This window comes from Hippocampus comes, unplaced genomic scaffold, assembly GCF_001891065.2.
Source record: "Hippocampus comes isolate QL1 unplaced genomic scaffold, H_comes_QL1_v1.1 scaffold68, whole genome shotgun sequence".
Lineage (NCBI taxonomy): Eukaryota > Metazoa > Chordata > Actinopteri > Syngnathiformes > Syngnathidae > Hippocampus > Hippocampus comes.
In genome coordinates this window covers 1,546,063-1,570,290 of record NW_017805625.1, presented here as the reverse complement: position 1 = coordinate 1,570,290, position 24,228 = coordinate 1,546,063, and the positions used below count along the sequence as shown (strand labels likewise).

Here is a 24,228-nt window from a genome sequence, read left to right as displayed (position 1 = left end):
CGCGTGGGCCGGGGGGGGGGGGGGGGGGGGGAGTTACGTAACACCTTGTGCTGTTTCTGGGGAGGGGAGGAGGACTGTTGAAATACGGTTATTGGTTCTCCCTCAAAGCTGCGCATTCAGAAATTGACAATGCGTTCGTCTCAGCGCACTCATCTGTTGCTGCAAACGGCTTTGCCTCCTCCTTCAGCCAAAAATGTGATTGGAGACTAGTCGATGTCACGCCCTGAACATCATGATGAAGTTGTAAAGTAGATGAGTCGACTAGTCCATACGACCTCTAGTGCAGCGCCTGGCACAACTGGTTCCTCATGCAAATAACCAGTAATTGACACCTCCCCCTAAAGATGTCTGTAAGTGCCACAAGATGGTGACAAAGCACTGCTTTTGTCAAATGACACTCCTCAACTTATTTCAACATAGTTCCTTGGCACAAAGATGCCACGGGAAGGTGACAAAGGACTACTTTTGTCTAAATTAAGCTCCTCGACTCTCTTCAGTGGAGCTCTTCGGCACCAAGATGCTACTAAATGGTACAGAAGGTAATACTTTTATTGCTTCAGCTTGAGAACAAAAAGAGGAAAGTGATTTTTTTTTTCATTGAAAAAGAGAGGATACAAGCCCCATAAAAATATAAAAAAATTGCAAATTCACAAGTGGGCAAGGTTGGTGATGGAAAATAAATGAGTCCAGCGTCTATCCCGAGAAGAAATTTCTTTTTAATGCCAGGAGCGGCCCGTCGGAGCGGCAAACACAAAGCAACACAACAGGAAATTCTCGAAGATCTTTGAGGCGAGGGCTCCCTGCAGTACTTCAAAGCTCATGTGATCTTAAAAGAGGTTCTGATCACACCTGACAATGACAGGCTCATCTGTTGGCTCGGGACGAGCCGGGACTGTTTAATTCAAGCCTATTTTCAAATGGTCACATCCAAACACTGGAGACGTAGGACACAAGCGACCACTGGGAGGCCATCGCCATGGCAACAGCTGATTTCATGCGAGCGGCTGAGGGAAGCGTCAAGTGAATCATGGCTGAGCATGATGGAGTCTTGTGTCAAGTCGCAGGACTCAGGAAGTTGAAGTGGGTCAGAGCCACTTTGATTCGGTTAATGGAGAGTGGCTTCAAGTCGATCTGTCAGGAGTCTGCGCTTCAATTTCTCCGAAGACTTTTTAAAAACAGCTACGTGTACCTTCTACTCCTTTGTGAAATTAGGCATGTTACTTTTTTGTTTGTTTTCGTATTATTTCAGTTATCATGAGCTAATTTAGCCTTTTATGCAAGCTAATAAAAGAGGGGAAAATATTTTCCATGGTACTAAGTTACCAACATAGCTATTGTACATATTTGTGGAGTAAAAATAAAAGTTTTACTTTTGGATATTTCAGAGAGCAGGAACCTTACTTTCAGTCGCTCAGACACGCCTTCGATGATGCTTATCGAGAACTCTGCGATTTTGGGGGATCTGATCTTGCCCTTCTTGCTCTCGCCGTCATAATCCGCCTTTGTCTTCACCACCACCTGGAAGCGCGCGCACACACACACAAACACACACACAGGTACAATCATACAAGCAGGAATGTACTTAGCTTGGAATTGCACGTGCTAGAATTTCACACAGGAGCTGTAGCTTGGACAATAGATACTCTCACTGGCCATTTCATTAGGTACAACTAACTAATCTAATGCAAGAGCTGCAGCAAGCATTCCGCCTTGAAAGGGACAACAGTTCAGAGTGACAAGCTTATAGGAGTTTTAATTGATCGAGTTTATTGTGATTAGTTTGGCCGTACATTTTTTTAAGGTCGATAAGCGGTACAGAAAATGGGTTCCCCTGATTTTAAAAATATTTGAATAACAATAATATGATTACATAATTCATACGATGCAACATCCGTTTTATTGAAACAAATGTATATATATATTTTTTTTGTGAACTGATTTTGCGGCAGTTTAGAACAATTGGTAAATATATATATATATATATATATATTTTTTTTTTTTTTTAATTCCCTTTATTCCCTTACCTTGTCCGGTGGAGGGAAATGAAGCTGGCTGGCATCTAAAGGTGTGATGAGGGGGATTGTGTCAAATCCGTCTTCCGAGGCCACCTTCCCGTTGTTTTTCTCACTGAAATTATTCCCCAGTTTAACCATTTTGTGCACACACCAAACCTGGAGGAGAGGAGAGATGGAGGGGGGCTCATGCACCGGCCTTTATTATTCATATCAAGCATCATAGGCTATTGTGCGGATATCAACCGTCGTTTGAATCTAAATTCGCTTCTCTTCTGATATACGAAGCATAAATAACACGCGCGGTGTTATAATGTGGTGTTGTGAGGTGTCGCCTTTGTGGACTGGGGGGTGGGGGGTGGAGGGGACACAACAATCGCGTTCAACACCAAAATAACAAACATCGGAACACTCACCTTTTCAGCCGAGTGTAATGTTTGGAAAAATGGATTCGATTTCTGCGGCTTTCCCTCCTTCAACGGCACCGTGTGTTGTTGATTGTGTCACACACGCCAAGCGCCTGAATTGTGTGACGCAGCCGCTGTTGAGGAGGAGGAGAGAAGAGAAGAGTGAAGAGAAGAGAGGAGCTGGTGCACAATATGGCCAAGCTGCCTCAGTCCCCTCTATATGCTGCATGCTGCACTGCAAGTGATGTAACGTCCTCATTGCATCCGCTGAGCACGTTCTTCACTCGTATCCGGTTGGCTCGCCAGTCGCCACAATGGCGCTGCTGGGGGCCAATTCCAAAATCATACCCACAATTTACCAAAAAAACGTTTCGTCCCCCTCCCATTTTCTGACTTCAATGCGGTAAATTTGAGAATCATAAATGCAAATCGCCACTTTATTAAAATAGTGGCATAAAAGTCATATTTTGACCACACCCCAAATTTATTTATTCATTTATTTATTTATTGCCACATCTTCTCATGATGCTGGAGACTCTCTGCTAAAATCGACATCTTTGGTGAAACAGATCAATCAATTCCACTCCGGAACCGGAAATGATTTTTTTCCGAAATAAATATAATCAATATTTTGCATAGAGTTTCATTTTTTTCTGAGAAAAAATTAAATGTAAAAAAAATAAATTCTCCAGCCATTCTGTGCGGAGTGGAGAGCAGATTTTGACCCCCCCCCCATCCGCTTTTCTCCCAAAGAAATCAGATTGCAGTTCTGCAATTCTGCATTCTGAGAGACAAACACTAGAGGGAGACCTCTGCTAGTTTAGTTTCCAAACTTTAATGATGGCCGCAGTAGAGGAAGTAAATGCATTCCTGTATTGTCGTGTTTAATTAACAATATCAGAAAACGTAACAGTGTTAAATTGTCAATCTAATTGTATATCGTTAGATTGAAAAAAAACGTTTGTTTTTTTATTGACAGATCTTGGGAAACAGCGTATCTATAAAAGTAAGTTAAACAAGCAAACGACCAAAACATAATGAGTGATACACATACAATTAATGATCTGAGCCTCGTATGTCGGTGTAAAACAGTTAAATAAATATAGACCGCCCCGTTCATATGGAGGCATAGCATACTGTAAATGCATGGGAATTTAGAAATGTGCGCGTGTGTGATTTTTTTTCTTCTTTTTGCACAATTAGGTGTGTTTGGGGTGTGACTGCTGTTTCTTTAAAACCCACTCTGTCTCTCAGTGCCTCATTTCCCATTTCCCGTGCAGCCACATGGACCGAGTTTCACCACGGGCTCACAAAGTTCACCCAGTACAACTCTGGCGGAAGCTCACACGGAGGACTTAATTCTTCCAAGACTAGACAACGTCTCAATTGATAAACCAAGGTAGGATCCATCCACTGAGCTCTGCTACAGAAGTAGATGTGATGGCTTCTGCTCCATCACGTTTGGGCATCAGCACTATCAACTTTCATGTTTAGTTTTAGTGAGTGTTGGGGAGCTTTTCTGTGTGTTTTCGTACAAAGCTTTTCCTTAAGCTATAATTCCCGTAACTAGTTGACCCGTCTTGTGGCGTGTGTGTGTGTGTGTGTGTGTGTGTGTGTGTGTGTGTGTGTGTGTGTGTGTGTGAAAATCAGCTGACTGTACACTGACAGGTAACGAGTGCAGTGGAGCTTTATTAATAACTGTTTGATGGTTGGCGCGAGTTCCAGTCAGGCTCTATAAACAGGATGCTCCTCAGGCACACACACACACACACACACACACACACACACACACACACGCACACGCACACACAATCCTGTTGTTGAATGAACAGGCGAACTGACTGTATCATATGGGCGAGTGTGCTTCTGACGTTTCTGGAGGCTTTTTTGGGAGGATGAAGTCACAGGGAGACACACCCTGAGGCTGGGACACGCTCGCTTACTCACAGCAGCCAAGGCAAGGGTGGGAAGTTTTCCACAGTAGCCATTCATTATACGCACACAGTTGCAAGAAGAGTATCTGTTGAGAATGTGGCGTTCAAGCATGAAATTGCAACAAGAATTTCTAGTTATGTGCCATGCTTTATTGTTTCACACTTATTTTCATCCAAAATAGATCAAGGTTCCATGAATATAAATTGGGCTTTCGTAGGAATAAACAAAAGTTCTCACTGGAATGCAGCTGAGAGAAACGTTTCCCATCAGACAAAAAAAAAAAAAAGGTTTGAGAACATGTGACCGAAGAAGCTTGACAGCCCACGCCTCCTCCACTTCCTCTCCACTTCATTCAAGTGCTGAATTCTCTGTAGACCTGATACTGTACTATAGACCAGAGATGGCCAACTGGAGACCAGAAAGCGGGGTTGTACTTAATGATATTAAGTTGTAATATAGCCATTCACCACTAGATGGCAGACATGGCCTTTACATTTATGAATGCATTTTTATTTTGTGAAAGAATGCCCAAAAGGTGTCCTTGCACTTAATGTTGGTTTACTGTTCAGCATTTTTGTGCTGTCCTTGATTGGTATTTTTGCAAGAGAATCCATCGCACAAGAAAAACAAATCTCACCTGAGGTTATTTTGTTGTGTGCTTGAAACCCTTTGTTGGTGAACAGTGGCTCCTTTATACTTGCACTGAGAAATATACTATGACAACTGCATTTTATTAAGAGCACATATATTGCGCATGTGCATGTATTTTGTCCATATTTAAAAAGGGGTTTTAATAATAATTCTTATTATTATTATGATCATCATCATACTGTTTTTAGGACACTCCAAAATGATTTACATATAGTTTACATAACACAACATATTTCAGGATTTGGTTTTGCATTGACAGCAGAAAATCCCCCTCCCTGCCGCTTCTTTTTGTAGGCTTTTGTCATCGTTTGGTAGCTGTGAGTGACCACATGACCCGTGTTGTGAGTCCACGCCGCTGACTGTGCTTTGTCATGCTTTTTTTTTTTTTTTTTTATGGCTCCCTCCCAGATTGTAACACAAACTGACCATGGTTAATGTCAGAGGTCTTTTTCAGTTAGAATTTGCCCATTGTGTTTTTTATTTTGAGTGTGCTGCTGTGGTCCATACAATGCGCAGTCTTTGGTCTGTTGTGGAAATTAAGCTGCAGGGAAACTGTGATGATGATGATGATGACTAGGTTTTAGTCATTCATTCCTGAATCTGCTCATATGATCACTGTGGCCGCCTGGAGCAAAATGTCTTTAAAGAGACAAAATCAGCCGCCAAGCAGTTGTTCGTTTGGGTTCATAATTTTAATCCAATGCGCATTGTTGAAATTGTGAGCAAATCAACATTTTTAGAATTTGATTGTGGCCTCTTTTGGTTTCTATTCATGGCCATCTTCAGGAAGAGGAATTGTTGCTGCCTGTCATTCACTCATTTGCATAAAAATACAGGAAGTGAAATCAAAACTCTGGAGTTCACCAGCTGGGAGACGTGTTCACTTTTTCCTGTGACCACGCCTACCATAGGCCTGCTTATGCTGCATTCCAGACAGCTCCCAATAGGAAATAGCTTCTGACGGTTGACCTCAAAGAAAGTTCACTTGTGAAAATATTGCTGATGACCTCAGTAAGCATGCTGATTAGCATCAGATGGATATTATTCTTGATTTTGCTGAAAACTGCTGGATATGCTGACAAGTCACCATCTTTGGGTTTTGTTTTTTCATTTCATGCGATTTTGTAAATCCAGGAAGCATAGTGCCGGAGGTGTGTTTACTACTCAAAAAAAAAAAAATCAATGTCTTTCAGCAGTGACGTTAATCAGTGCAGCGTCAACCTGATGACATACAGTCTCTCTGTTATCTGGAGACGCCGTTTGCTTTGTTTCACACGACAACACAGCCACTTGTCTGGTCGGGTGCGCGGACGTGACATAATGTGCGGTATGAGAGGGGATGACCCGATGTGGTTTTTCTAGATAACTTATGAGCTGTGCCGTCCTCAGAGCTATCGAACAAGGCCTCCTTTTTGTATGACTAAACAGTGAGAGATTTAGTAGGTTTGTAAAAGCCATGCAAGACAACATCATTGAAGCACGCTGATTTGTGGCTTTTTTTTAACCCCCGATTCTTTGCGTTTCAGTAGATATGGGAAGTTTCCGCAGGTGATCAGACATTCTTCCTCTGAGAGATATCAAGTGAACTTTCTTTACATTGTCAGTCATACTGCAAGGATTGCACAACAGCTTCGGGGATCAGGACAAATCCCAACAAACTAACTATCAAACAGTTGCATCAGCTGATGCCGCCCTGAAGAAATCACGTGATTCATTCTAAAGAGGCCGCAGTTGATAGAACAGAGACCTACTGTCCCGGAAAACTTGAGAAGTGTCTGAAACTGGTCAATCCAGATCCAACAAAAGACACAGGCCGCATCATCAAACAAGAAAAGAATTCCCTTTTAATTTTGTGAGTCACATCAAGGACGTTATGCCACTCGGTTCCCTCCCATGTTTGACAACAATACGGTGAGCTGATTATTTGCAGCGTATACAGCTGAGAGGAGGGAGGAGACTCGTGGAAGGCAATTGTTTTGAGGGAGGGAAGAAGGGAGGGAAGGAGGAAGTCACCTGTCAAGTGTCAGAGAGTTCTGTGAACGGCATTAAGAGGTGTCAAGAAGCACAGAAGAGCGCGTCTGTCTCAAGTGAGGAAACCTAGAGGCTGCGTCCATGTTGGGTGGACGACTGCGAGATTAAAATGGGCGGCACGATAAGTCAGAAGAGCATCGAGGGAACCGGCAACGGGAGTCACGCAGACAGTGTCACGTGAGTCGATTCGGTCACCTTGTTGACTGTGAATGCGCTGAAACTCTTGACATTGTTAACTCTAAGTTGCTTGTCTTACATGGCATTACCAATTTATTTATTTCAACGAGAACCCCAATGATTCTTCTTTATAGACTGAAATCACATGACTAAACTTGATAGGTATAATCTGTTGTGTGTGAGTGTGACTGACTTGTTTTGAATGTGCACATGCAACTATTCACACACCCTCAACGTGAACTTAAAGATAAGACTGAAAACAGACGACGTGAATCACACCCGCCGACGTGATAAAGGATGTGTGTGTGTGCATGTGCCCGAGCGCCGCAGCAACAAAAAGTCATGAGGACAAGTTGAGGCAAACAACCAATCAAGTGATGGATGTTTTATCTACAACATGAAAAATAAAAGAAAGCATCAGTCATTTCTAATAATACACATTGTCACGGTCATGTTAGGGTCATGCGTTGGGACTTCTTGTCGCGCTGTGCAACATTCGAGCATATCTGCAGTTGTCTCCTCGCATTATGAGCTCACTGCGAGAAATAGAACCTCGGTGTGTCAATATTTGCTGAGAGCAATCCATGGCGGCCACGGTGGCAGTACAGCACCGGAGCTGGGTGGACCCTGACACCGAGTTCTTCTCTCCACAGAATTGTGTGTATGATTGCTGAGGTCAGATTCATGTATTCCGAATGTGGATGTTCTTATTAACTTTGGGTCTCTGGATCAACGTCGGCATGGGAGTCCGCAATCTCGGGCTCCGCTTTGACCCAGGCTTTAGGGGACACGCACTGGGTTTTGGGCGACGGCGTGTCAACCTGGCACGAGTCGGCAAATCGCTCACGAGCTTTCTCCCAGTTCTTCTGGGATTTGGATCTGGTCAGTGAGGCGTCGTCCACAGACATGGTCCCGCATGCTCCCAGACCTGATTGGGCCTTCCGGATTTGAAGCTGAATCTGAAAGGAGAAAAAAAAAAAAAATAATAATAATGACGATGTGGACAAAACGGGTAAGCCTCATGAAAAGTGAAAAAAAGAGTAAGTTGTGACTGATGGGAACGTTGTCCTCACCAACATGGCTGCCGTATACTCACATTGGTCTATTGAGTCTCCTATTCAGATCTGTGGTTAATGTTACACAAACAAGCCTAACGATTTCGTCCTCGCTAGCCTGCCTGACGATAATGTTAACTTTTTACAACTCGAAGCAGGCAGCTTCACTCACGTTGACATTAATATTAGCGGCTAACTAGCCAGATAGCTGACCAAGAGGATTTCCCGTTGTTCACAAATTGAAAATCGGCCAGAAAGTGCTCGCCTCCGACATGCTTGGGTATCGCTGTTGTGCTGCAATGAAAGGCAAGTTGTGTCTCGCAGCTTTTGCATCACATTCCTCTCTGTTTTTTTTTTTGAGTGGGGGGGTGAAATGCTTAAACCTTTTGCCACAGTTTTTCCGGTTACATCATTTGTTGTTTTACTCAACTATTGATTTAATTCAGAGAAGCTTGACCTCTTTGAAAATATCTCACCGGATCTTTCATTCCGGTTCCCTCTTTCCCCAATCCTTCTCCTTTCTTCCAGCCCATCTTCTCCAGCATCTTCCTTCCTTTATTGACCTCGCTGATCTCCCTTTTGAGAGAGCACAAAATATCAAATGAGTCATGAAGCCTTATTTTGTCTTTCACATATTAGAGTGGCGAGTGTAAACTTACACATGAACAGAAGCAGGGGCATCATCTTGTTGGAAAAGTCCCTCGCTGCCCACGGTCTGACGCCGAGACTCGGCTCGGTCCCTGTACTTTGGGTTCCTCAGGGCTTTGCCTTCTTCAAACTCATTACTCTGTCGAGAGGAAAAGCAGCTTAAAAGGCGGAAGGGGAGAGAGAAGGGCCGCATACAGATGGAGCCATTTACCTGGAGGCCATACTTGGCTTTCATCGATTTGAGCTCCTTCTGTCTCAGTACTTCCTTATCTTCTTTGGTTAGCGTTGGCCCTGCGGAAAATACGGCGATGAAAAGGAAATCGAGGTGCGTCACGGTGGGTGACGAGGCCGCTGATCTGAAACGGAAAAAGAACGTCTCCGATACGCTCACCTGGCGTGTCCTCTCGCTTGTGCTTGCTGAGGTGAGCCATGATCTGGCCCGGCTCGCAGCCATCACAGGTGTCGGTCCCGGCGTGGATATGGAAAGACAGCACCGTGTCTCCCATCTTGACCTCGTCGCCGTGGGTCAGTGGGTGCGGCTCACACTTGGTTTTGGGCTATGGAGAGCGGAGAACAAGTCACTTTCTGCTGCCGACGAAAAATAACCCAAATCCGTTCAGCCACATTGCAGGCTCACCTACCACAGGTGAAAAGCTGCAAAATACGGGGAACATTTCCAATAGTTGGACCTATCCCACACTTTTAACACATTTTAAACATGTCAAAATATACATTGCGCGAATACAACAAAAGTTGAGTGCATTAACATGATAGAAAATACTCGGGCTGCAACTTTTGAATATTTTGGCATTCGGATATCCTCGGGAAAATTCAAATCAAATAACCAGGTATTCAATTAACTACGTCTGCTTACACGAGCATTTTTTTTTTAAACCGGGGTACTCAAATTACTTGAGGACCAGCTTCAGCCTGAGAAAATACCGTTAGCATTTTAATGCCTACGTGTTAGATTGACGCCTTTAGAAAGCAGGCCCTGGTGGGATGTCGGCGAGTTTGTGTGCAGCTGTCTAAGGCCTGAGCCGTAGCCGACGGCGGCCCCTGTACGCGTGCTTGTTATATTCGTGTGTCAACTGTTCTCCTGACATGTACTGCTGGAAAAGTCACAGCGGTGACTGAGGCTTCCCACATGTGAGGACATTCAATTCAATTCCAAATTTGCCTACTTGTGGATCTTTGGAGGGGAAAACAATCTTTTGACTTGAAAACTCACCGATTTGCCATACTTGTAATCAGGCCAGATCCGAGTCCATTATAAAAAAATAAATAAAAACCCCACTTTGGCATCATCTGGTGTCATCTTTGATGCCAAGCAACCGCATTGAACTGAGGTGAGGAGCTTCATTTAGTCAAGTCACACCGTGCTTTACTGCTATCTTGTGGCATTGACGTGCAATTCCAACCCTTTGTGTGGAGGTCAATTACTCGCAGATTGTCGCCGTTTGCTACAGGGCTTAGTCTTTTTCCTGCAATGTTTACCGTCAAAAGCCCACAAACCACAGATTTGTGCAATATTGCGAGGATAGAAACACTCATTCAGCGAAAAAAAAATGAACAATGTGGCGAGGCGGCGGTAGGTGAGACGTGATGTGGCGGGGAGGGGGAACACTGCACCTGCAAGATTCTGTTGCCGTTGATGACCGTTCCGTTCTGACTTCCCTGATCCACGAGCATGTAGCTCTGCTGCTGCTGGTCAAAGTACACCTCGGCATGCAACTACAAACCAATCAAAGCAATTGTCAAAACATCATTTTCATCCCATTGATTCGAGTCATTTCAAACGCAGGACCATACCTTGCTCACTCCCATTTCCGGGATCCGAATTGCGTGGTCCATGTCTTTCTCTCTGCAACACAAACAATAAAGATTCGCTTTTTTTTTCTTTTTACAAGGTGCTGGCCTTTCTAGTGATTTGCTTCAAGTCTGAGTGATGATTATTTGTCTCTTGTCGACAAGACAGAACACACCTGCCGATGGTGGCCGCCGAGTCAGCTGTGATGATAAACAAGGTGCCAACCTGCAGCACCGGCGATCGGACCACCGTCACTCTCACGCAGGGCGGCCACAACTCTGTGACAAAAGCAACATGAAATGTCAAGCGCGCAGGATTTTTCCAAGGATTTGAAAACAAAAACTCAACTGCTTAAGTGGTAAAAGCAGCCACTCTGTATTATTCTCGCAGCAAAAGCAACATGAAATGTCAAGCGCGCAGGATTTTTAGAAGGATTCGAAAACAAAAAAATTAACTGCTTAAGTGGTAAAAGCAGCCACTCTGGATTATTCTCGCAACGTATTGCTCTGCGCAGTTCCGCCGTGGTACAGCCCATCTTAATTTTTTTCAGACATCGCAAATTCATGAGTGAGCTGACTTATCAGGTCTTACTGGTTCGCGTCACTGGGCTTAAAAGGTCCTGGAAAGTGCTGATGCAGCTTGTTGCCAGCTCACCTGCCCGACACTGAGTCTCCATCTCGGACTCCGGGCTGTGGTTGCAAGGAGAGCTCCGAGAAGGCGACACAGAAGGTGGAGACTCCCACTGCTCCTTCTCAGACTCGGTGAGCTCCCCTTCCTCGGCCTCGCTGTTCCCCTCCAAGTCACCGCCCCGAGTTGGCGAGCGGCGCTCCTTCTTGCGCGACGACGACGACTTGGAACGCTTCTTTTTCTTCTTTGACCTTCTCTTCTCGTCGTGGCTTGAGCCACTTTTGTGCTTTTTTCTCTTGGAGGAAGACTTGTCCCTCTCCCCCCGCCGTTTGGAGTCTCTTTCTCGCGACTCATGACTACGGGACCGTCGTCTAGTTTTTCGGGATTCTGTTGTGCGCTTTGATTGCTGTTCTTCTTCCTCCGACTTGACCTCATCGAACGCGTACTCCTGCCATTAAACAGTGAGCAATCAGATCCTCATGATGTTCACTGACAGGGGCACAGCTGGCTTTGGAGATCCCAAGTGATTTGGCACGTTTTGAATATATTCGGTCTCAGTCTTCAAAGGCAGTTTACGATCGGCGGGCATATATTCAAGTGTACAAAAGAATATTCTCACCTTTGAAACCAGATTGAAAAGCTAAGAAGGTGTGTGTGGCACTTTTTTTTTAATACATTCTTGTCATGAATCCCGGTTTTACGGAGGGCTATTTGTTCACGTTAATCCATCCATCCATTTTCTAATCCCTTTATCCGCACAAGGGTTGCGGGCTCACATGTTAATACGATGCCAATGTATTTGGAAGATCATGCAAATGAATTTATTTACATCACTCTGTATTGCACTTTATATGCATTTTGGGATGTTTAAGTTGGTTATCGGGGATGAAAGATTTCTAATGATGAGAGCGTGTTGCTAGATCTCTGATGCTAGTCTTGGTTATTCAAAATGTGTACCTCTGGGGGAAGCAGAGTTCCAGTTTGAGAAAATCTTCATATTAGCCAACGAGTTAGTCAGCTCGTGCACCTGGGTCGGAGGAATAGTCTTTTAGTCAGCTAGCCTCACATTTTTGACACACTGGGAAGACAGCATGCATTTAAAGACTGAGACCAAAATTAATTCCTAAACGCTCTAAAGCCAGCAGTCAACTCGTAAATCACGTGCCCATTGGATAGATCTGTCTGTCACTTACCTTATCGTTGTACGCTGAGGTTTTCTTCACACCTCTTTTGAACCATCTGCCTTTCTTTTCAGTCACACAATCATCTTGGTCGCCAGTGTGCACAGCAGAAACATCGACCTTGGAGTGAAACTGGTAGCGTCCACTTTCTGCGTCGTAGTAGTAGTAAATGCCTGTGGTGCCATCGTAGTACAGCTGGCTGACCTGAGGCGAGAATCGTGCAGGACCAAATGAGTCGTACCAAAGGTGCAGTAATGTGTTAGCGGGGTCCGCTTGACTGACTGATGTTGTCCCGACATGATGATTGCATAGGAGGAAAGGTGGTCGTAACTGAGGTGAGCATGCGGACGTTAAAAGTGGGAAGGGTGGGCATACCTCATGTATGCCTTTACGCCACACTTGCATTGGCACAATCCAGATACACACCAGATTTTGAGCCACGTTTGGAAGATGACCGATGTTGATCTTAAGATATCCGATAAAGTGTTTTTACCCCCCCTCTATTTCCTATGCCATGACTTTCAGTATGTCCCAACTTTGTCAATAATGTCAAAACGCTTGGGCCATTTGAAACATGAATTGTAAATCCTTGCAGAGAAAATGTTCACAAACCGAGTCATAATAGAAGCCAGTGCTGTGGTCATAGTACATGCCGGTTGTCTCGTCAAAGACAAAGCCCGTCTGCGTCATGGCCTCCTCAGCGGTAGCTCTTAGCATATCAGCAATGGATGCTGCATCACCCTGCTGGGAGAGAAATAGGAAGTACATTGTAAAAAATAATAATAACTTGCCCATCACATTATATCAGCCTGCTACAGTAGTCAATTGGTTGGAGCTTGTTAACCCCAATGGGATTGTTTGTTTGAAAATCTGTTCAATTAAAAATGAGTGAGCTCTCTTGAGGCACACATACCTCTGCGGTGGCTACCACACTGCTATCAGGTTGAGTAGACACATCCGCAGCCGTGGCCGCAGTTGCATCCGCTTGCTCAACTGTTGCAACCTCTGCCGAGTCACCTCCACCAGTTGCATCCGCCGCTTGAGTCGCCCCGAGACTTTCCTGGGAGTCCGCAGCCTCTGTGTTCTGATAGTAGTCACCGTAGTAGTAGTTATAATAGTCTGGAGAGAAAGAGAACACCATTAGAGACCATTTACTAACTCTTAGGGGGTTGGGCAATTACTAAGTAATAACATAAGACACCTGTGTCAGTCCAAACATATTCTTCGGTCTGAGTTTCAGTGTGAACTTTGTCTTTAGTTTTTTTCTTCCACTCGTGAATCTCTGCACTCAGTTGATCCACCTGAAATTGGATAGTAAATACAATCTGAGCCAACGATGTGGCTGTGATGAGCCACCAGAGGTTAAAAAAAAATTAGGTTAAGTCGCTGCAGTGGAAACAAAACTCAATTGTAAACCAAGGACCATCTGGACAGGTATAGTACTCGTAAAAAGTTTGGACACACTTGGTATGGAATGAGATGCGTTTAAACGTTTGAATGATAATCTGTATTACAAAAAACAGTAAATTGGGGTTGTACAGTCACGATAATAAAAATTTGAAAATGTACAGTATCTCAGCGTCTATGACAACAAATTTTTGACACCGTTTGAGCTGAATATCACGAGATTGGATTTGACAAGTTCGGACCTGTTTCCTCAAATCATCGTTGTAGCTCTCTGTGCTCCTCTGCAGTCTCTCGGAATGACTCAGTTGCTTCTGCAATTTGGCCAGCTCAGCTTTGCACTCCTTCAGCTCTTCCTTCAACGACTCCACCTGAAGACGGAGTTCGGCTACTTCACACCCGCTGACTTTCTCTCCTTCTTCGTCCTCCATGCTCAGCTGGAACGGACACGATTATAGTTGTACCGTGCACGTGCACGACAACAAAAACAACTCACGAAGAATGTGTGGATGCAATAAGACAGAAAGTAGCGCGTAATTATGACGCAACAACACATAATACTGTTTGCATATGACATGTGCCAAGTCTCACCGTTTACGTCGTTTTCGCCTCGCCTTAAACCGTGAATTTCCAAGCACCACGGCACATGAGCCAACCTGAAAGTTGAACATAAATATCGTGTAACTACCCCGCATTCCCAACACACCCGAGTACATGTTTGATTACAATTAGACAGTTACAATTAAAACCGTGAGGATGTTGACAGACAACGCTGTACGCGACCGCCATTAACTACCATAAAACAAACCACCCACACCGGAAACTACTCTTCTTCGGGTTTGGCGGACTTCCGTTTCCACCGCCATACTCTGATGTATATTACAAGTGCTTTATCGCCATCTGTCCAGAAACGTTATTACTGCACTCTTTATTTTTTTATTTTACACACTACAGTTACGTAATCTTGAATTATTGAAATGCGTCTCAAATTTGACGAGTCAAAACGCGTATTGGGTTAGAAACTATCATCTTATGACGCTTTGTAGCTCTTTTTACTAAGCGGCGAGAGAGTAATCTCACGGAGGCTGATACATGTGGTAATGTTAATGTTTTACCACTCGAGGGCACTATTGTACTCTTGCTTTTTGACTGCCTAAAAAAATAACATTTTACATATACTGTACGTAGCTTGTTAAAAATGAGCAGATATTAGTGTTGTATGACTTGAGAAGTCAGTATTTTTTTGTATTTCAACAAAGATACCGCCTAATTTCTTTCACACACACATTCTTTGAATGTTGACTGAGTTCCGCCCCAAATTGTTTTGACACAGCTCAAATTTTCCGAAAATTATTGTCCATATTGTGACTCATTGACTGTGTCTTTTCCAAGATCATATTATTTGCGTGTATCCAATTTTTTTGTTTTACTTAGGCAGAAAAGAGTTACTACTTTAATGAAAAAGTGAAACGGTTTTACAGTGGAAGTGCTATGTAAATACTGTTCAGGCCTATAATGATGCTTTGTACACATTTGCTGTGGATTTAGTGTTGAAGGCTGTCACTATGAGAACAATGCGAGCCTTAAAGCAACTTATTATAAATACGCCATTTGTAAGTATTGTTTGCTTGAGGCAGAGTTTAAGTTGTTTCTCGTGAAGAAAACAACAATGGAGGGAAGGTCAGATTGTTTTTCTTTGAGGCTGCTGAGACTATTTTCTGAAAATACTGTGGGAGGAACTCCCACAGTATCAGAATCTGAAATGTGAGCCTTTTTTGAGTTGTGTACAGATCTTCCTACATCTCCAGACTTCTTGGCATATTTCAGCTGGCTGCAGAAGGGCTGGGAACACAGCCTTTAAATTCTTCTATTCAGAGCCACACACAGTTTCCGAATGCTACCTCCTACTCTTTATCGATGCCATTTTTAGACAAGACAAACACCCCAAAGGAAACTCTCCTCCGTTATGACTATCCCAGACACAAAAGAGGAACTGGCCCCAAAATTAAGTCACTAAGTGATCTTTACTTTTACAGTTCAAGTGATTTCTTGTTACAAAACAATAATTGCAACCTCCGGGTGACCGCCTTGAAACCATATGCATGCCTCGGCTTACCCACACAGTAAATAAAGACAAACTCCCCCCTTTGTGCTCCAATGCGGAGCCTCTAAATGAGCCACGTGTGCCTCTGCTCAGTGATGGAAACTTGTGCGCAGCTGCCATATGTGAAAATCATGAAAATTCATTTCATCATCCCCATCATGTTGCCTCTACTAATCGCACATGCAATGTTTTATGTAATAAAAGTGCTCTATAAATACAGTTAAGTTGAGAATAATTGAACATTTGTAATAGTCATTCAACAGTAACAAGTTTTGTAATATAGGCCATAGGTGAGAGAGGGACAATAAATCAATAGATTCTGCACCGATCCACTTGTGGATCTCCCGTTCCATCCTTCCTTCACTCGTGAACAAAACCCCAAGATATTTGAACTCCTTCACTTGAGGCAGAATCTCATCCCAAACCCATTTTGGGATGAGAATATGGGGTACCCATATTGTACCCCATATTCTCGAGGCACCCTCTCCTTCACTTGAGGCAGAATCTCATCCCAAACCCAGAGAGGGCAGTTTTGTACCCCATATTCTCGAGGCACCCCGCACAGAACCCCCAGAGGGACATGGTCGAACGCCTTCCCCAAGTCCACAAAACACTTGTAGAATGGATGGGCAAACTCCCATGCACACTCAAGAACCGGGCAGAGGGTGTAGAGCTGGTCTGTCGTTCCACGGCCAGGATGAAATCCACACTGCTCCTCCTGAATGTGACATTCAGTTTCCTGATGGACCCTTTGCTCCAGCACCCCCAGATTGGTTTTCTGGGGAGCCTGAGGAGTGGGATTCAGTTGGAACAGTCCAACTTCGGTCCATGACATATAATATCTGCCATATATTTTGCTCTTCATATAAAGTCTTCCATCTTGAATATGGCGCAAGGCTAGTTATTATATTCGATTAAGACAAAAACACATCCCAACCTGCGTTGTGCATTGAAGATGATGGCTCCCTCCCTGTCAAAAATAAAAGTTGCAGACTAACTGAATCCAGTCAAATGTATTTATTGAGGTGATGCTAAAACTGGTTGCCCCGGTCTGTCACATGACAGCAAAGCCAGTTAACTGTTAAACCGCTTGGGGGGGTTGCAAAAAAACAGTTTTTAGGTACAGCCCCACATTCCTAACGGAGCGAGGAGGCCCTGCTTTAAAGCTCCTCCTTCTCCTCCGCCACCCTCACGGTTTGTTTTCGGACTCCCTCCTCCTTCGGCTTCGGAGAGAAATGGCTCACTCTTGGGTTGTACCATTCTCCAACCACAGGGGGGACACTTGGAGCTCAGGAAAGAACAGCTACGTCAACGTCCGCAGCGCGAGCTCGCTGGCTCCCCCTCCCGGGTTTCGAGTCAATGGAGCAGCCTGCTGCGCAGGCGGGAGGGGGTTAGCAAGAGGAGAGACGGTAAGCAGTTAGAGAACCAGCTGATCAGAGAAGCGCAGGGAGTGGAGGGGAAGTGCTTTCAGGTTTGTTTGTTTGTTTGTTTTTTTTGGAAAGATGGTTCCTTCCACCAGTGGGGGCCCTAGCGAGCGAAATAATTTTCATAGGATGATGAGAGAGTACGCGAAAGAAGCAAAAGGGATCGCTGCCAAGTGAGCGAATCAGTTAGAGAACCAGCTGATCAGAGAAGCGCAGGGAGCGGAGGGGAAGAGCTTTCAGGTTTGTTTGTTTGTTTTTTGGAAAGATGGTTCCTTCCACCAGTGGGGGTCCTAGCGAGCGAAATCATTTTTATAGGATGATGAGAGAGTACGCGAAAGAAGCAAAAGGGATCGCTGCCAAGTGAGCGAATCGACGTCCAGCATCGAGTCGACAAGCGCCACGCTGGGGAAAGAGGAGAGATGTCTTGGTTGTCACCTGTGTCATGGGCCAAATGGACGTGGACGGCGGTGCGAGGAGCAGAGGAAGAGGGGGGCGAGCAGGGGGTACATCGAGAGGAGGAGGAGGAGGAGGAGAGATCTCAAGGCTGCAGGCAAGTGTTCTTTTGGACACTAGTGACAGGGAGGGAAGTGGCGTCGACACGTGTGCCTGTGTGTGCATGATGAGCATGTACTGTCAGGAAAAAAAAATGCAAAATGATGAGGGAATTCCTCAGAGAGAGAAAAACAATTAAAAGGACCCCCGCATGTTTCTTACAGAGGAGGACACGATTGTTTGATTTTGCTGATCCATTTTCTGGCATGATTGTGGCTTGGGCACAATGTGTTCTCTGTAGTCATCTGTGCGACAAAAGTAAGCAGTGCAGATAGGTGTGATGCCTCACGCGCACACATGACTCACGCTTTGGGCGTTATGGCATTGATTTAGTCTCTTTCTCAGTTTGAAGAAAACAAACAAAGCAAGGAGGTGTCCAATTTGGGAATGGCAGGACAGCCTCACATGTAGCAGTTATTTCGGTCGAGTGACATCAACCGCTGTTCTTACATTGTGATGGTGATCATATCAAATCTGTCAAGTTGATCAGGGCCACGCATCTTACTGTGTCAAAACTAGACTGAAAGACTCATGAAATCAGAGTGTCGAATGTGGTGTGACAGGAAGACAGCAGGTCAGCCTGTTTCCTCTTTCTGTCTGTACTGCATTTACTTCCTGCCCTCCATGCTTGTGTACTTTCAAGGGGGGTGGGGGGGGCAATGTTTTGTCACTGAGCTGGCACTGCTTTTGTTTCATTGCAGATTTTACAACTGGGGAATATAAATAGTATCTACATTTTTAGACCCTGCAAAAGGTGGCAAGCGTTGACCCCGAAGAGTCCAATAATGAGACAGCAGGGCTACATTCGGGGCAGGCTTGATGATTGGCAACAGTCTTTTGTTATCAAAGTTGTAGATAGATGGTACAGTGAGACGTAGATGTGGATTGGTACAGAATGGAACTATTCGAAACGTGCAGATTTAGACCAGAACAAAGTTGCACTGTGAGGGTTCACCCAGTCAAAAGTGGCCACTAAAAGTTAACTGTGTCTGCCCGTTAACAGTAGCAATGTTGCAGATGTTGTGGGTAACTGGTTTCTAGTTTTAGGGCCGTCTGATACTGGTTTCTCAGTTATGTATTTCAGATGTGTGCAGAAAGCAGAGTGCATCCTTGAATTAAATTTTTTTTTTTCAGTTTCTGTTAGACAGATTCAGATGTGTGCAGAAAGCAGAGTGCATCCTTGAAATTATTATTATTTTTTTAAAGTTTCTGTTAGACAGGGGAACATGGTCGCTAAGATAAGTACTGTTGTCGGGTAGAGAGAGAATGGGGGGGCGAGAGGGTTCACTTCTTTACTGTTGTGGTCGCTAAGATAAGTACTGTTGTCGGGTAGAGAGATTATGGTGGGGGCGAGAGGGATCAATTCTTTACTGTTGGTAAGTGAAAGCACAGTTGTGTCATTCTCTGTCTTGATTGTTTTCATTTTTGTCAGATTTGGAATGAGCCTCAAGTCATTCCATTGTTTCTCTTTTCCCCCCTCTGACTCCATCAGCTCGGACTCAGACGGTCATTTCGACACTCCCGAGGCAGCGACTCCTGTCCGCGACCCACCGTTCGTCCCGGGGGAGTTGGGAAGTAACAACGCTGACAACAAAGCAGGTGAGGGAACGAACAGGCTGGAAGGCGAACTAATGAGTCGGTTGTGGGTTAGCATGCCCATAAAAGTATGAAAGAGGTCACCATAGAAGTACAAATGTCATCATTATTATTTGACACACATGGACTTGAATCAGATTCAAGGCAGTGTCTGAACCCACGCGCATCCATGGTAGATCAAGTTCTGTGTAACTGGATCCACTTGCAGCCGGGCCGGCTCAGGAATGTACCTGGCTACTACATTCCAGCTCCCATGAAGGATTTACTTTTTACCTGCCTTTCCTTTGACTCCCAAATTGCCCCATGCAATAGCTTTTTGCTCCGTTTTTTTTAAACAGTGTTGCTGGATATTTTAGTTCAGGTTGGCAGAAGTGTCGTCTTTTTTTTAACATGAAAGGCCAAGAGGCGCAGCCTGTGACAAGTGGGGGGATGGGGGGGGGGTGGAGGGATTCCATCACAGAGTTTGCCTTTTGAAGCAGCTGTGTGAAGTACTTTGAAACAACACACTCATATTTTATGCTCAGTGTATGCCAGAGACGTTTGTTTTTTAAAAGAGCAATCCAGTCAAACGGCATTTCTTCGTAAGAGGACGTTGCAAAGCTCGGATAGTGAGGAGAGTCAGTGTTACGGGAGAATTTCCCCATGAGTCAACAACCTCCTCCTCTCCGACATCACACGCGTTTGTGTATGTATTCGACGGGCGCTAACGCTAACTCAAGATGTTTTTGTCATGTTGGTCTTTTGTCTTATCCCCTGAGGTCCAAACTTGACCATTGTGCATTCTCTTTTTCGAGACAGCACAACACTAAAATTCTTCATACTTTTAGAATGTTGATTTTAATAGTTGTAATTCAATATCCATTGTTGCATTGTACATCTTTAAAGTAGCAATACGAATTAAATAGTAAAAACCCACAAAAATATTTGTTATAAAAATATATTTTTTAAAAATGCTCAGTTTTAATGGACACTGGTTGAATAAATTACTTAATTTAATAAATTATTCCATTCAGCATGAATCTATAAAATAACATTTATTATAATTAATAATTGTGGTAATTGGCAGGGGTTTAGAATTTGACCACATCACACTGAGAACCCTTTTTTTAACATTATCACCCACAATATTAAACATCGGTAAATCAATAGCTTTCCAACAAAATATTATTTGTGTATTTTTTTAATGGAAAACAGTCAGATCCCCGCCCCGAGACCCCGTCCCCCCAAAAAAAACAAATCTTATATTTGACTGTGACTGATCGTGACATGGGTTTTGATTAGAATTGGAAAAAAAATATTCTGGCAAGCTGGTGAATAAAAGTAGAAGAAACCCAGTAGGCTGTTGTCTCCTAGCAACATAATATTACACACGGCCACCATGACAGGCACACTAAAATATGTTGACGTGCGTCTTTGGGGTCAGAGACTCCATCAAAGTGGTTGCTCACGCTCCTGTCGTTGTTTTGTGCGACATAATGTGTGGTGTCTTATCAATGATCGCCCCGAGCAGGTGATTTAAATGTCAGAGCGCTCATCTCCGAGCAAGATATTACCATAGCAACAGCCGCAGATGGGACCGTCGGCAGCATAGTAACTTGTTCTCAGGGAACCAATCGGATATCACGTACATCCGAGGTCTGATCTGATTGGAAAAACTAGCACGTGCAGCCGTCGTTTACATAACTATGATTTCAATATCGTCACCTTCCCAAAATAATGGCCTATGTCATTTCTCCCCCGCCCCCCAGAAAACTGAACCAAATACTGATTTTATTGTCTTGATTAAGAATTTCTTTTCGGGGTTAGAATTGGATGATCTGTTGGAGGATGCGGTCAACATCATGAGCTTTTTAAGGCAGAAAACCTTTTTAACATGATTTTGGCCATTATTCATTTCTTTGTTCTTTTTCAGATGCGGATCAGGATGAGCACCTGATGGTTACAGCTCCAATCGGGGATCACAATAATTTGCTCTTCCACAACATGGGTCAGGATGAACCAGCCGTCCCCATGCAAGATCCTCTGGAAATGAAAAGCAAACACCTACAAGCGCCACAAAATGGTCGCCTGACAAGGCCGATGGATTATGAGCCTGTTCCTGAGTCATTCCCAGTGACATCGATTCCGCAAACGGTCAAATGCACAGTTCGACCACCGGAACCCCTCCGAGAAGAGATATTGCTTCCTGAAGTGATGAAATGTCAATTTCCACCACCAGAACCTCCCCAAGAGCAGATATTGCTTCCTCAAGTGGTGAAATGCACAGTTCCAACACTAGAACCCCCACGAGAAGAAATATTGCTTCCTGAAGTGATGAAATGCACAGTTTCACCACCAGAACCCCCCCGAGAAGAGATATTGCTTCCTGAAGTGATGAAATGCCAATTTCTACCACCAGAACCCACCCAAGAAGAGATATTTCTTCCAGAAGTGATGAAATGCACAGTTCCAACACTAGAACCCCCACGAGAAGAAATATTGCTTCCTGAAGTGATGAAATGCACAGTTCCACCACCAGAACCCCCCCGAGAAGAGATATTGCTTCCTGAAGTGATGAAATGCCAATTTCCACCACCAGAACCCCCACGAGAAGAAATATTGCTTCCTGAAGTGATGAAATGCCAATTTCCACCACCAGAACCCCCACGAGAAGAAATATTGCTTCCTGAAGTGATGAAATGTCAATTTCCACCACCAGAACCTCCCCAAGAGCAGATATTGCTTCCTCAAGTGGTGAAATGCACAGTTCCAACACTAGAACCCCCACGAGAAGAAATATTGCTTCCTGAAGTGATGAAATGTCAATTTCCACCACCAGAACCTCCCCAAGAGCAGATATTGCTTCCTCAAGTGGTGAAATGCACAGTTCCAACACTAGAACCCCCACGAGAAGAAATATTGCTTCCTGAAGTGATGAAATGTCAATTTCCACCACCAGAACCTCCCCAAGAGCAGATATTGCTTCCTCAAGTGGTGAAATGCACAGTTCCAACACTAGAACCCCCACGAGAAGAAATATTGCTTCCTGAAGTGATGAAATGCCAATTTCCACCACCAGAACCCCCACGAGAAGAAATATTGCTTCCTGAAGTGATGAAATGCACAGTTCCACCAACAGAACCCCCCCGAGAAGAGATATTGCTTCCTGAAGTGACGAAATGCACAGTTCCATCGCCAGAACCACCTCAAGACCCAATTCCCATCTTGGTTAATGAACCATATCTGGATCTCGCTCCATCTCCATCTCCATCTTCATCTTCCGCTCCCGCAACAAACTCGATCCAAAGCAATGAAGCTGTTCCAAATCCTGCTCTGGAGCGCACACAGGAGAAGCCTCTTGTTGATTCCGAAGCACAATGCGGCGGCGTCCCCCCAAAATCTGATTCCGGTTCCAAAAATAAAACCCGCAAATCCAAGCCTCCATCCTTGTCAATAAAACAGATGCCGAGGGAGGATGCGCAATCAAATGAGGAAGAAGAGCTTCCCGTTCCCAAGGCCTCCTACAAATTTGACCCGGACCAGATCGACGACAGTTTCAACCCTTTCACGAGTGGCGGATCCAAAATCCAGAACTCTCCACCGCCATGCGGTACAATAACTTTCCCCAGGCCCGAGCCGCTCGGGAGCTCTCGGACCGAAGACAGCGCGGCGCCGCCAAGTGAAGAATCGCACTCGGAGGCAAAAGCTGTGATGCTGGAGTTTGGTCCGGACGAGGGGGCGGTGAGCAAACCGCCTCCAAAGAAATTAGGATGCAGAAAAACAGCCAGCAAAGTCAAGAAGCAAGTCAGGCCCAAAACGTCAGAGCCTCCCTGCGAACCAGCACCAGAACCCGCGGCGCCAGAATCGGTGTCTGAGAAAGCACCAGAGACCAACGTGCAAATTTCGGACACCGCTGTGCCTCTAAACCTGGATGACGTTCCCATTCCGAGCAAAGGAACGTATAACTTTGATCCCAGTCAGTGGGATGACCCCAACTTCAATCCATTTGGGAGCAACAGCACTTTGAGCAATTCTCCGGTGCTCCCCAAAAGCTCCTACACTTTCGACCCGGACAAGTTTGACGACTCCGTGGACCCTTTCAAGCCCACCAACACCTTGAGCAACGAGGATTCGTCCGGTTGCTCCACTCGGCCCGAGAAAAAAACCAAAGAGGGAAGCACACAGAAAGCAGAGCAACCAGTGGGAGAGAAGAAAATTCGGCAGATTCGCAAGAAAAGCAAAGACAGGGCAGCCAAGTAAGTGCCGCTGCGAAATGACATGGACCCCGCTCTTCCGCCGTAAATGGGCGGAGTCACAGAATCACAGCGAACCGAAATGTTGACGTTTTCCGCCACTGAGCTTTTTTCCCTTTCAGGCTGAATGTGTTGTTGACGTCACCTCACGGGAAGGTTGCAGAGCAGAAAATGCTTTGAGCACATGCCAGACACTTTGCGCCGCATCGTGGTCATTGGTGTGATTCCTCAACCGGTTTATATTTAGGCTGTAAGGAAGTGTTTGTGGCGGCGGTTGTTAGGAAGCCTTGAGCTTTTGCACGCAGCATGTTTTGCTTCTGTTATTAGCCAAGCCAAGATAAACACCTTCAGTCGCTCACGAATTCTTCTCCCCCACCCCCCC

General features: G+C 44.7%; 3 protein-coding genes across 7 annotated transcripts in view; 1 reads left to right on the top strand and 2 right to left on the bottom strand.

Moving 5' to 3' along the window:
* nsg1 (neuronal vesicle trafficking associated 1) overlaps nucleotides 1–2,669 on the bottom strand; it is a 5,255-nt gene extending 2,586 nt beyond the window's left edge. The window contains exons 1-3 of the mRNA XM_019881126.1: nucleotides 2,429–2,669; nucleotides 2,025–2,171; nucleotides 1,402–1,518 (exon numbers count right to left, since the gene is read on the bottom strand). Of these exons, the coding sequence (XP_019736685.1) occupies nucleotides 1,402–1,518; nucleotides 2,025–2,153 (246 nt within the window). The 5' untranslated portion in view covers nucleotides 2,154–2,171; nucleotides 2,429–2,669. The remainder of the gene's footprint in view (nucleotides 1–1,401; nucleotides 1,519–2,024; nucleotides 2,172–2,428) is intronic.
* Nucleotides 2,670–7,566: 4,897 nt separating this feature from the next.
* Nucleotides 7,567–15,200, bottom strand: aggf1 (angiogenic factor with G patch and FHA domains 1). Of its 5 annotated transcripts, none has more exons than XM_019880529.1 (15): nucleotides 14,679–15,196; nucleotides 14,530–14,594; nucleotides 14,184–14,375; nucleotides 13,736–13,835; nucleotides 13,448–13,653; nucleotides 13,147–13,278; nucleotides 12,547–12,738; nucleotides 11,381–11,801; nucleotides 10,902–11,004; nucleotides 10,729–10,780; nucleotides 10,549–10,650; nucleotides 9,308–9,473; nucleotides 8,928–9,207; nucleotides 8,745–8,844; nucleotides 7,567–8,172 (listed from the first exon to the last, which is right to left on the bottom strand). In XM_019880529.1, exons 3-15 carry the CDS (start codon nucleotides 14,367–14,369, stop codon nucleotides 7,924–7,926), a joined length of 2,289 nt encoding a protein of 762 aa, XP_019736088.1. In that variant the 5' UTR covers nucleotides 14,370–14,375; nucleotides 14,530–14,594; nucleotides 14,679–15,196; the 3' UTR covers nucleotides 7,567–7,923. The 5 variants fall into 5 exon arrangements, with proteins under 5 accessions (XP_019736088.1, XP_019736092.1, XP_019736091.1 ...); XM_019880533.1 differs by lacking the exon at nucleotides 11,381–11,801 and adding an exon at nucleotides 12,311–12,380 and having other exon boundaries at nucleotides 8,928–9,055; nucleotides 9,128–9,207; nucleotides 14,530–15,187; XM_019880532.1 differs by having other exon boundaries at nucleotides 8,928–9,055; nucleotides 9,128–9,207; nucleotides 14,530–15,185.
* Nucleotides 15,201–17,663: 2,463 nt separating this feature from the next.
* Nucleotides 17,664–24,228, top strand: part of LOC109522160 (transforming acidic coiled-coil-containing protein 1-like) — a 13,295-nt gene continuing 6,730 nt past the window's right edge. Inside the window, exons 1-3 of the mRNA XM_019880471.1 lie at nucleotides 17,664–18,016; nucleotides 19,511–19,617; nucleotides 21,527–23,849. Of these exons, the coding sequence (XP_019736030.1) occupies nucleotides 17,886–18,016; nucleotides 19,511–19,617; nucleotides 21,527–23,849 (2,561 nt within the window). The 5' untranslated portion in view covers nucleotides 17,664–17,885. The remainder of the gene's footprint in view (nucleotides 18,017–19,510; nucleotides 19,618–21,526; nucleotides 23,850–24,228) is intronic.